Below are 13,544 nucleotides of genomic sequence, written 5' to 3'. Positions count from 1 at the left end.
TTAAGCCGCTTCATAATTGTCCCTTACGTCTTCTGACTTTGAAAGCTGCCTTCCTGGTGGCTATGTCCTCGGCCAGGAGAGTGAGTGAGCTTCAGACTCTTTCTTGTAAGCTTTCTTTTCTGTCGGTTCATCCGGACAAGGTTGTGCTTTGCACTCGTCCTTCCTTCTTGTCAAAGGTTGTCACGGCCTTCCACATTGGGCAGACTATCACTTTGCCCACTTTCTTTCCGCTTCCATATCCTTCCAGACAGGAAAAGTGGCTCCACCGTCTGGACCCCAAAACGTGCGCTCTCCTTTTACCTGAATCGCACACAAGCATTCCGGGTGGATGACCAGCTCTTTGTTGGCTACGTAGGTGCCAAGAATGGCCGGGCTGTTCACAAGAGGGCTATCTCCCGCTGGGTCGTCTTGTGTATCAAGGCCCGTTATTCTATGGCTAAAAAGGAACCTCTGGTGGGGCTGCGCGCCCATTCTACCAGGGCAACAGCAGCCACTACAGCATTGGGACATGGTGTCCCCCTGCAGGACATCTGTCAGGTTGCCACGTGGGCTTCACTGCACACCTTTACAAAGTATTATTGCCTTGACAGTCTGGTCCGGAGGGACGGCTTCTTTGGCCGTTCTGTTCTCTGTGACTTTCTGGTGTAATCTTATTCGCAGACCCACCACCGGGGTTGGTATTGCTGGGGTATCTATTCTAAGGTAAGGAATCTATCACTAACGTGTCTAGTGATAGATTCCTTACTGCTCCACCCATCCTCCCTGTTCTGCAAACTGATTACTGGGGTTACGGTCATCCTTCGGGCCCTAGTTTCTATGCACCAGTGATCAGTATCTTACATGGCTCTGCTTTGCTGTCGCGGAAAGTTGTGTATAGAACTGACAGCGCGCGTCGGCGTGTCTATGTTGCTCCAGTGACGTCATCTCGGAGAATACGACACGAACGACGCACGCGGAGCCATACGACGACGCCTATCGACGCGCAGGGGGACTGCTGACGAAAGTTTTCCAGATTCAGTCTGACGCCTGGGGATATTCTAAGGTAAGAAATCTATCACTAACTAATGTCTCTTATAGATATATCGTTACACAAGTAGTAACTTGTGCGATAGGTTGGTACACCACTATCTACCGAGGTCCTGGTTTCCTGCGCATAGTTATGTTTATGTGCAGAATCCCTGCAACACCTCCTCTTGGTGAAATGGGCATCAACTCAATTGTTCGCTTGTGTTCTTTCTGCCGTTGGGTTCAGACGGGTATTACTGCACTCCTGTTCGAGACCGTTTTCGGGATCCTTTTTGTGCGTAATCCACTCTTACCCTTGTCTGTATTGTTTTTCAAATGCGTTCCATTTCTTGCATATCGAAGTTTGGAAGACTTTCATTTGTCGAATGGATGCATTCCACGCCTTTACCCTCACTCTGCTCCATCGATGATACTCTGCTAATGGGACGGACTCCGTTTCGATTCTGCCCCCTTTGCCACTCTAAGTACCCACGAACTTACTTCCCCAGGTCTTCAACCTGTGCTTATCCCCAAGCACAGGGAAAAAGACTGTGAAGCCTACCGGTCATTTTAATCAAACCGCTGAGTCGGTGTCATGAGTACCCAAACCCCTACCCCTCACCTTCCCACACCAAAACGTTGTGTTTCCACCTAACACAAGGCTTCCAGGCCACCATTTCCATCTGGCTATGTTTGGTACAGAGCTTCAGCTTCCCCGTCCTCGACACTGAATGCATGTCCAAAGCCTTCCGGTTCTGCGCTGAGACTCTAACCTCTTTGGCTCCGACCACTCCGTTTTGGAAAACCAAAATCGGTTTGGCTCCGAAACCTTAGGTAGCGAAAACAAAATCCACTCCAGAGCCTATTTTAGAAACCATGCAAGAGAGACTCTATCCCAAACAAATTGATCCATATCCATTGTGATACTGCCTGCCTTATTGTAAAGACTGCATCAGTGCCTTTTTCTTCAAAGTGGCAATCTTCTCTTCAAGACACCATTGATTTGCCAGTGCCTATGAACAAAAAGAAAAAAAGACAAGGCTACTGGTCCCCTGCAACCTATTCTACCTACTTCTCCATCTCCAATACCACCACCTGCACCTTCTGCACCTCGCTCACCACATGATCCCTTTAATATTGCACCTCTGAGATCTCCACATACAGACCCAGGTGGGGATGGGGGGGGGGGCATAATGACACTTATGGTGCACCACGGCCACCAGACCCTTTGCAGGATTACGAAGTAGACCCCCAGGGGATCCAGATCTATACCCTGCCAAACCCTCACCTCACCTCCTGATACTACCTCATATCAAAAACGTATTGCTCAGTAACTAATTGCTCGGGTGACATTGTGTACCACACACAGAGCTTCTCTGTTGCTTCCAATGCTCAAAGGCATGATGTGCCTTGCAGATATCTTTAAAGATCCTGCACAGGCTCACATTATTTCCCCTAGGGTAGATAAAAGAATATAAGGCCGCACTATTTGACACAATTTTATTAGGGGACAGCTTCTACATGACTCCCTAGTTGTCTCAAATGCTTGTAAATGGGATAATTCATAAACTATTCCTAACGCCGTCCTGTTGATAAGGAATCAAAACTTAATGATGCATGAGGCAAACCTGTTGCTGCACAGTCTGCTAATCATTGGCAGATTGCAAACACACAAGGGTTATTGGCTAGATATGATTGAGCTCACTCGGACGAAATGAAGGAACTCCTCCAATACCTCACAGAGGAACATAAAAAAACAGCAGGTGCTAGTTCAGGAAAGGAAGTTAATTTCCAATTCTTCCATTAGATGCGCACTGTACTCTGCCTGGCAGCATATCTCTGGTTTTAAGCCAGAAGTCCAACAGACATTACTTAATTTCCCTTTAGCTAAAGAGCACCTCTTCGGCCCACCGGTAGATGAGGCTTTGGAAAAGATGAACAGGGACACTGAGGCTGTCAGATCCATGGTGGCGCTCCCAAACCCCCCACTCCTGGTACGTTTAGTCGCTCCTCTTACAGAGCAGGTACCAAAGCGGCATCTACAGATATCTCGTCATCCTCCTTCAGATCTCAGATTCACACCTCTCCATGTGGAGTGTATTTCAGAGGCAACTATAGAGGTAATAGCTTAAAAGGTCGAGGCAAAGGTACATCCACGCATAATGCCCTTTCTGATAACAAGCAGTGACTTGCTTCTCCTTACCCAGATCATTCTATACCTGCCTGTGGTCGATTGCAGCATTTTATCCCTATCTGGCAGTCCATAACATCGGACATTATCCAACATGGTAATTAAATGGAGCTCACCATCACTCCTCTCAGTACTCCACTTCGCACCCACAGGCTCTCTGAATCATCACCAACTGCTCAAACAAGAAGTGCAAGTTACTCAAAGGAGCTATAGAGCCAGTTCCTTTATCACATCAAGGGTCAGGGTTTTACTCCCTGTACTTTCTTATTCTCTAAATGGACGGTTCCCAACAGCCAATTTTATATCTACGGCCTCTAAATCACTACATACTATCGGAGCACTTCCATCTTGTCACACTTCAACGGGTGCTTCCACTTCTACAGCAAGGCAACTTAATGTCAGCACTAGACTTAAAGGACGCTTACTTTCACATCCCCATTCACCCAGCATATCACAACTACCTCCAGGTTGTAATAGCAGGAAAACATTATAAATTCAAGGTACTTCCATTCCGAATAACCACTGACCCAGTGTGTTCACCAAATGCTTAGCAGTGGTAGCAGCTCATTTACGCAGACAGGACTTTCATGTCTTCCTGTATCTAGACGACTGGCTTATCACAGCCCATGCATACCTTCTGTGTTGTCAAGACACTCAGATTACCATACACCTCTTACATCAATTGGGGTTCACTGTTCATGTCCAAAATTCCCATCTTCAATCTTCACAGCTGCAGCCATATCCAGTCGCTAAACTCAAAACTCAATTAGGTTTAGCCTATCCAAATGGTGCCAAAATTCGAAATTTTCAAACATTGCTGCCACAGTTTCAAACCAATCAATACTTGAAATTTCAAAACTCTCATGCGTCCTTTGGGAATGATGCATCATGCATCGCTATAGTGCCTCATGCAAGACTGAACATTCGTCCTCTACAAGAATTTTTTGCACAACAGAGGACTTACTCACAGGGTCGGCTTGACTATCTAGTGTTTATAGAGAGCCGTTCCCATCACTCTCTGCAGTGGTGGAACACAGAACCTGTTAAAAGGCAGCTGGTCATTGATCCTGATCCACAGATCGTTCTAACCGACTCATGCCACACAGGGTGTGGTGAGCATTTACAACATGTAACAGTTAAGGGTCTCTGGAACACCAAATACCAGAATCTCCATATGAACTACCTCAAGCTTTGCACCTAGTGTTGAAAGAGTTTCTACATCCCCTCATAGGCAGACTTTTCCTAGTCTGAACGGATTAAATGACACCCATGTACTATGTACAAAAAATAGGGGAGCACATTCTACAGATATTGTGCCTCTCAGACCTTTCGGCAATACATCACAAAATCCATCTGTTAGCTGAAAATCTTATTTTGCCGACCTCATCAGCAGGATGCGTCAACAAGTCCACGAGTAGGAACTCCACCCTCAAGTCCATCTCCCACAAATGATTGTTTCCACAAATAGAACTCTTTGCGACAGCACAGAACACAAAATGCCCAAACCATAACCCCAATCCAAAGTGCTCTATGGATGAGTTGTTCAGGGATATTTGCCTATGCCTTTCTGCCTCTTCATCTTCATCTTCTTCTGTTTCTGGTTCAGAAGCTCAGGCAAACGTCTCTAACCCTCATTCTGGTGGCCCCCACCTGGGCTCGTAAACCGTGATTCACTACACTACTCGATCTCTCAGTAGTTCCACACTAGAAGCTGCACCTCAACCCGGATCTCCTCACTCAGAACCATGGCATAACCTTGCATCCAAACCCAAAGGAGCTAAACCTTGAGATTTGGCTGCCGAAGTCCTGGAATTCGGATACTTAAATTTGCCACCAGAATGTATGACCATTCTTAAGGAAGCACATAAACCTACCACTAGAGCTTGCTATGCAGCCAAGTGGAAAAGATTTGTTTTTTACTGCTGTAACCAAATATTGACCCATTCAATGCTTCTGTACAAACATTTGTTACCTTCTGCGTTCACAGCACTCTGACCTTGCTTATACTTCCATGCATGTATATCTTGCAGCAGTGGCTGCCTATCTACAAAATAGGCAACCCTTATCCTTGTTCAAAGTGCCAGTTATTAAGGCATTCATGGAAGACCTTAAAAGAGTAATCCCACCCAGAGTCCCACCTGCACCCATGTAGAAATTCAATATTGTTATCACAAGACTTATTGGTCCACCCTTTGAACCATTACACGATTGCTCCCTCCAATTTCTATCTTGAAATGTAGCTTCCTTAATTGCCATCACGTCACTAAGGCGTGTCAGTGAGTTCCAAGCAATAACTGTAGAAGAACCTTTTTTCCAACTACATAGGGATAGGGTGGTTCTTCGTACCAACCCAAAATTCCTTCCAAAGGTAGTGTCCCCTTTCCACCATAACCAATTGGTTAAACTATTGGTTTTCTTCCTTTAATCAGATTCTGTGGCAAAAAGAGCTCTTCGTACACTAGATGTCAAAAGAGCATTAATGTATTCTAGTGACTGATCCAAAGACTTTTGCAAAACTAAACACCTTTGTTGCTTTTGCACCCCCTCATAAAAGAAACCCATTTCTAAACCGGGTATTTCCAGATGGATCGTTAAATGTATTCAGACATGCTATGTCAAAGCTATACTAACTTTGTCTTTACCCCTTACAGCGCACTCTACTTACAAAATAGGGGCTTCTATGGATTTCTTGGGCAACTTCGCAATAGCTGGCATATGTAAAGCAGCTACATGGTCTTCACCACACATTTAAACTAACCACTATTGTGTGGATGTTCTAGTACGCCAACAAGTCACCGCTTTGGAGAGCACTTCTATACAGTCTTCGCAAATCATGTGTATCCACAACCACACATGCCTCAAACTGATTGTTACTTACACTGTAAACTTCTGTTCTTGGTATGTAGTTCTGTAGATTAGCATGCGCCCATTCACCTCTTCCCCGGACACCTATGATTGTTGCAGTTGCTATTTACGCTTTCACATGCATGAACAACTTTTTACTGATAATTATACTCCATTCTCACTCACGGCGGGAAAACAATCTAACAATGAAGTCTATGCCCATGCACATTTTCACCAAGAAAGAAAAGCAACTTGCACACATCTGAACCCAACACTAGATGCCAGGAGTATGCAAAGCATGTGAATCCTCAGCACTGCATGCCAAGATTAGATGCTTACAGGGTAAGTAACAAAATCCTTCTCACATTGTCATGTCTGCTGAGTGTTGCAGTATGTTGTAATATCTGAAGTTTGGGTTCTAGGTGAGCCACCATTAGTTCCTAGAAAATTACACATTTAAAGCAATCGTCTTTGCGGATACCATATTGTGTAGCACTGACAGCAGGGTTGTTTTTGTTTGGGGAATGGCGTGGTCAGGAAGGAGAGTTAGGACAAGCTCCCACTTCTAGTACCATGATCTGCAGGGTGTTGGGATGTGTGCACTCAAATCTTTCTTGAGGTCACTCGGCTGGCTGCAAAGGAGATCAGAGATTTAATGCGAAGAGGCATTTTTTTTGATCATCCCTTAGAAAATTGGACATATAAAATTAGCTTCTACTCTGCGACTTTGAGATGATATAATCTGATGAGCCCACAATTGTGTCAAATGGACAACTGTATTAGATCTACAGTGAACAGTTTGATTACTTAACATCTTCCACTAATTTTATTATGTGATTAAACCATACTGTATGCCTGTCGGTATTAATTAGTTGTCTTGTTTCTTGCTTTTCAGATTTTTGGAATTTTCCTTGCTAGGACTCTCATGTCCGATATTGATGCAGTAAAAGCTGGCTTCCACATTTGATGGTTCATATCAGACATTGTTATCTTACTGGTCTACAAAGATGTTTCTTCACCATGAGCAAGGTTTAAGTGCACTGGTCCATGGATTACACCTTGCTCCATTAAACATGTCTCTACTTCCCACCTCTGCTCCAGGAAAAGAAACCACTTACTTGAAATAGACTTCACTCAAGCTGTGTACTACTCCCCCATCATTTATTCCTGTGAAAGAATGCTACGAAATGCCCTGAGAATATGAAATAATGGAAATATTGAACTCCCTGCTTTTTTCACTTTGTTGAAGACGATCCCCTTAAAGTTGGAGCAGCCCTTGTAATACAAATATGGCAGCAGTATTCTACAAAGGGGTTACTAATATTTCAGTACTCAACATAATTACTGCAGAAAGAACAGCGCTGCGAGAGTCTGTCTAAAGCTTCACAAACAGATCGAGGCATCACAAACTTCCTGCAGGAAATACTTCCACATCAGTTCCTCAGCAGTGGAAGATATGCCACCATTGCGGAAAGGTTTTCTGATATGATATATCTGCAGAAGGCGGCCGTGAATGTTGTGGAACAAGTGTGCTTTTCAATGTTATAATGTTGAGATTTTTCATGTTTTGATGTGCCTGCCTCCGATAAGCGGTTTATGATCATTACTGTTTACCGTGGTCATCTAATACAGATCTCTGCTGTACCTGTTTAGCTGTCAAATGTTGCTTGATTTTCTTTCTTTGGCCTTGCAGGATATCCTTCCTGTCGATAGTAGAACGTCACTCATCCTAAAGTATTGACATGTAGTGGTTTAGTAGTCATAAGACATTTAAAATGTTTTTGATGGTATCTAATTTGGAAGAATTTTAAAGAAATGGTCAGAATGCCAAGTATATTCTAAAAGGTGAAAGATTGTTTTATATGATAGGGCACCTCAGTCTGTAATATGTCATCAGGTATGCTAGAATATCTTCTTCGTTTTACAATTGAATCCATTTAACTTCATTTTCTAATGGCCAACTGTTTCTTGATTGCCAAACCTATTTCTTCCAGCGGTTTCTCCAGGACTATTTGACTTAAAAGACCATCGAAAAGTGCAGGAAGCAAATGAGAGTTTGAAATGTATTCTAAATCTTTTTGTCGAAAGAGACCTCCCTGTATGGATGATCATCGCTCCTTCTGGGTCCAGGTTACTTAGAGGTGTAATCAGCATTTGATGATTCTATCACTTGAAGGACGCCTGTTTCTGTTGCCTAATGAATATCACAAAATTTCAGAAATGGCAGTTATTTTGAATATCCAGAGTGAATTCACCTGCTTATTTAAGTGTTTTACTAAATGTTTGCGACATGTTTATATTGGGTAATTGGGGAGGGAGGTTTATAATTGCGTTGTTTACTTTTTCTCTACAGCTTTGTAAATAGTTTATATTTATAGGAATGAAAAAGTTGTATCTTACCACCGTTCGCAATTCTGTTTAAACATGTTTGACTGAAATCGCACGAAAAGCTGCTCGATTTGCCAAAACGTCTGTTTTCTGCGTTCTTCTATTGCAGATGAATAATTTCTCTAGGATCACTGAAGATTGATTTGTGCTATTCCTGCATAGACATTGTGGCTCCTGTTGGTGTACTTAGTATAGAGATCGCTATGATAGGGTTCAGACCAAGGAACCCATCATGGCCTGAAATACCAGAGTGAGCAAAACAGGATTCAAACACTTGGCATTTTTACATCTGTTACTTGGGTCTCCTGTAGGCGTCTGCTGGTTACCTATTCCAGGTATTTAGTGCTTTGCAGCTTGAGCTGGTTGGCACAGTCCGTGCAGCCGTTCTTTGTGGGTTGTCCAGGTCAATAAAGGTTTGTGACTTCATCATTTCCACAGTGCTACATGCAGGAACACTTGCAGCAGTTTTTTCAGGAACACTTGCAGCAGTTTTTCTATTTTTATTTACGAGTTCACCTTCATTTACTGGATGCAAGTTCTGATTTCCTACAACCTCTATTTACTTCATCATGTTGTAAGCTAAACTTGCAGGTAGTTATACAGTATTCACAGCATCTTATCTATTTTCCTTCACCTGGTGGCATTGGCGTTTATGGAGTAAAAACAACAGTGCATATATGATGCACATGATAAAAGTTGAGATTCAATGCTGGGGACTGATTGTAAGCAAGGTTTATTGTACCTACCAATCTTGGCATATTCTCTCTGCAACTCTTGTTTCTCAGGCCTATTCATTGAGGCTTCCTGTTCCTTTCAATTCCCAATCCAAACCTTTGTTTTTTTATATTAGTGACGTTTTACTTGCATAGTCTGGGATTGGGATTCGAATTATAAAATGAGAGCCTCGAATTTTTTTAGCTGCTAGGGTTATGGCTGTAATGTTCAGCTTATGTGTTTGTGTTCGTTTCTTCACTGTTGCGGTTTATATGCCTTTTACCTTTCCTGTGCATAACCTCCTCAATGGCATTGCTAACTGTGTTTGATGCATGTATGAATACCATAGAGTTTGATTTTTAAAGTCAGAAAATTATTTCTTATTTTTACCAGAAGTTCTATAAGTGGTGGTTGTTCACTTTTCCTTCATGGTACCCCTCGTAGTCATTCCAAAAGAACATTATCTCTAGCAGTGTATAAACCTGTCAGGTGTTTCTTGTTTAAGCAATCTTATTTTGCATTACACTGCCATATAATAACATTGTCAGAAGTGTCCAAGGCTCAAATGTAAATATGCATTATATGGGAGAGTTAAATCATTTTCTCCATCTATTTTCAAACCTGTTGTGCTGTGAATTTGGGATCCAGATACCATGAGGCACACATCTGAAGTAGGGTTTATTCTTCCAGTCGGATCCGACCATTCCAGGATGCAGTACAATGCACGGGTGTTTCATTATTGTTGTTTGTGCTGACGGTATATTTATCCTTTTTTTATTAAATAAAATATGACCACTTTAATGTTTGCTAAACTGTATAATGTATCCAATGTATTTCAATCAATCTTTTTGCGGAGCCCTTCATGGTGTCGCGTTATGGACCAAAAGTGATTAAACAAAGCTTGAGCACTTGATGCTCTCATCTAAACCTACATACAAACATTCCACACCTGTAAATCTTAGCTTTTTCCAGATTACTTACCTTATTTTCTTAAAGAATCTGCTCTGCCCCTCTGTCATTCCAAAAATTATGAATCTCATTCCCTAAGTGATATTCGTTTTCATAGCTTGACTTCGCATGATAGGAGCAAAGGGTGTAAGAAATCACGTTTAGCTTACACTGTTGTTTTGCAACCTCACACATCTGCAGATTTAGCGTCAAATTGCCCAGAAACACATTTCTTACTAAGGGATGTACATGTGGAAAACAGGTTTACGAGTTTCTTATTAGATTTGCCACATGCACGGACCTTATATTTTCTTCCACGAAATTGTGCGTCGGAGGAAGCCATTTTAACATATTTTCGTTTTGTGGTAGGAAAGAATAGCAATAGAAAATCTTGCCTTTTTTCTCTGCAGTTGATACATCATTCAGTCATAAAAATAGTAGGAAAGGAGATGAAGAGTCCTCGGTGTACTTGGAAGAGCGGAAAGTGACTCCTCAGACACATCTCTAGTGTTGAGAAAGTCCTTTTCCATCTTGTCCCTGCTTTTGAATGTCAATGGCTTGAGTTTTCTGTTGTGTCAAGCACCTTCTCTGTCTCTCGTTCGCTGCAGATTTGCTCCTATGTTCTTGCCCTCATACTAACTGAATTTGTATATTTTTCTTTTAGCGTTATTTAGATTTTCAATTACATTTGCATGAAAGTTATGTAAAATAATGGGCTTGTTTCTCAATCTTTCTTGACTCATAAGCTGCAGGCTGCACCCTGCTGCATTTAGTAGTTTTTGTCTTCACGTTACAGCTTGAATTTCTGCATATTATCCACAGTTTTTTAAACTACTTTTACACAAATTTCATTTGACAAGACTTGCTTATTCTTTGCAGTTTCCTTAAGTGTTGGTCCTTTAGAGAGTCAGAATCTGACAATGATGGACCATAATCCGCATTCTTAGCCCATTTACCTAGAATCAGCTCTTTCGTTGTTAACTGCAGAATCTTTAAAGTTTAAAATGAAAGCTTGGTGTGAGCATCAATTGTTATTCTTCTGCAGACCTCTTTTAAGTAACCACAGCTCTGTTTGAGGGTGCATTAGTAATGTTTTCTGAGCATGCTGTGATCTTTGCAGTTAGTCTTTGGGAACTATGTTATGTGAAGCAAGCAGAGAATTGAAAAAATGCACAGACTGTTTGAGAAATCCATGTAACGCCCACCAGTTTGAAGGGGAGAGATGGTGTCTATCCTCTCGCTGTACATTTAGACTTGTTACTTTGTCCTTACACTAAGGTGTTAATGAACAAGATCATAGTTGTACTGTTTGAACATTCTTTTGAAGATCCAGAAAATAGATTTTGCCATCAGTGTATGGAGCAAATTAGCTTCTCCTGCTGTATTCCATTGGTTACAACCCCTTTCCAGAGTATTTCACAATGAGACACGTTGTAATTTGCCTTCCCCTTTTCACATAAGGGCTGTTTTTAGGTTCATTATGCATCCTTCAAATTGAACAAACAGTGGATCATTCACCCAATGATTTTTTTCTTATATTCTTATGCAGATCTTGGCTATTTTTCTTTGTTAAAGAGTTGGCCTCACTTATACAGATGGGACACATATTATGTTTCTCATTGAGGCAACAGTCAGTCTGTTAATAAATGTAATGTTTCTTTTGTTATTAACCAACAACTTGCCTTTATTTTTTGACCAAGGAACTGACCTCCTTGAGAAAAGAGAAACCAATGATCCAGTAAGAAAGATAATGTAGTTAAAACATGCTGCGGAAATCTATAGGCTACTTTTAAGCCATATGATTGAAACCATGCTGAGCTATCCTGTCTTAACAATATCCAAAAAAGCTCTGTCAACTGGTCTTACAGGTTGTTTTCTGAAAGCTCATGTTTCCATCACTGCAATGCCAATCTTCACAGTTAATAAGAGGCAGGATCAAAACTAAAGTAATCTTCCCAAAAAAACTTAAAGCAATAAATCAATATTCAACATTGGGGTCCATGACTGTATGTACACATTCAAAGGGAGAGACCACAGTGCTACTACCAGGCAGGACTAATCCAAACTTTGTTGGTGGTTAAAATTGCACACTTATGGTAAAGTTAACTCTTTAATTTACTTAAACATCTTGAGATTTGAATTCATCTTTTCAGTGCCTAGTTTCAGTCAATATTTCAAGCATCATATTTTGTGTTTTGACTACTTACTTTAACTGAACAAAAATAGGGTTGTTAAGACTAATAATTCATTCTCAATTCTTTAAATGTTTCACGTTGGAACCCTGTATCCCCAGACAAACATAGGTCTTCATAGAATGTTCGTTTTTACTTGTCTAGTACCCATACTTGCTAGCAATGCAGGTCTTTCAACCTGCAGTTTTGGATATATTTAAAGTAGAAGTCTCTCCCTTACATTGGATATTTCACACATATCTTTTCCTACTTCAGAAATGCTCCCATGTGGCTGGCCCTCCACCGACTCTCACATGCACATGAGTAAACAATATTTTGCTTTATAGAGACATTGGTAAATGTTGAGTCTAATTGTTTGAGGTGATTTGGAAGTTATTTTAAGTTTTGTGGCAACTTGAACCATTTCACAAATCGCACTAGTGGATTTTGTAGTAATAGTCCTACAACATTTTTGGGAGCTACAGCATGTTTTCGCAGATGTGTGATCGAAACACCCAAAGTGGAGATGCTCCTAATCACGACCCAGCAAGCGGTGTTAGTTTTAACTGTAACATATCTTTCCTACATACGAGAATGGAATGACTTGTGAATAAACCAGAATTGACTATCTTTTTACATTGCATGCTTACATCTTGATTTCTTCAGTTGGGCGGGAGAAGCAAGTTTCTTAATTAGAAGTGGAAAAAAGTATAAGTTTTGCAATTGTTGCTGTTTTTAAATCATCACTGCCAAAATAATCTGCAACGCACATCCAAAATGTTCTTTAAGCTTGAAATTTTAGTGTGTGGGGCTTTGTCATTTGCTGGCTTTGTTGAATAACTAATCCCCCTTTTTTTTTTAGCACTGTAGATTTATTTCAAGGTAACAATTCCCCAAATTGTATTACTAAAACACGTTTGTATTACTTTTCTTAACTCTGTTTTATATTTTTTACACTGAAAAATGGAGATAGTTTGTTATTTGCATTGTTTCTTGTTTCTAAGCTGTCACTCCTTATTGAGTGCATGAGCTTTTTGTCTGTTTTGAAATAAAAACTGAATTTTAAAGAAGAGGTTGGGTGGAAAAGTTTCCCTTGAAATCTGTGCACATTCGTTTCATAAATGTATTTTCACAGTGTGGTGTTGACCATTGGTACTGATGCTTTTTTTCTTTTAAATAGCAACTAGGCTATAGTACATTCATTTTTGAAAACTCACAGGTTTAACCGCTTAACTGCAGCGGCAATTCCGTGGCGGTTTAGAGGAGTGGGCGGGGCCGCGGCA

At 41.2% G+C, this 13,544-nt stretch overlaps 1 protein-coding gene across 2 annotated transcripts in view; it reads left to right on the top strand.

Annotated features, from left to right (window-relative positions):
- The window catches only part of TSPAN14 (tetraspanin 14), a 295,722-nt gene extending 282,391 nt beyond the window's left edge, over nucleotides 1–13,331 (top strand). Inside the window, exons 9-10 of one of the 2 annotated variants that reach the window (XR_015295897.1) lie at nucleotides 6,936–8,628; nucleotides 8,678–13,331. Coding sequence is in view for 1 of the 2 variants with exons in the window: in XM_086921992.1 (XP_086778118.1) it covers nucleotides 6,936–7,007 (72 nt within the window). In the remaining variant the exon portion in view is untranslated. Of the gene's footprint in view, nucleotides 1–6,935 lie in introns of both variants that reach the window. The other variant, XM_086921992.1, reaches the window with a different exon arrangement.
- Nucleotides 13,332–13,544: the final 213 nt, after the last annotated feature.

The sequence above is a fragment of the Lissotriton vulgaris genome, chromosome 5 (genome assembly GCF_964263255.1).
Source record: "Lissotriton vulgaris chromosome 5, aLisVul1.2, whole genome shotgun sequence".
Taxonomy (NCBI): domain Eukaryota; kingdom Metazoa; phylum Chordata; class Amphibia; order Caudata; family Salamandridae; genus Lissotriton; species Lissotriton vulgaris.
Note: the sequence above shows the minus strand (reverse complement) of the source record. Positions and strands in the feature narration are given on the sequence as shown.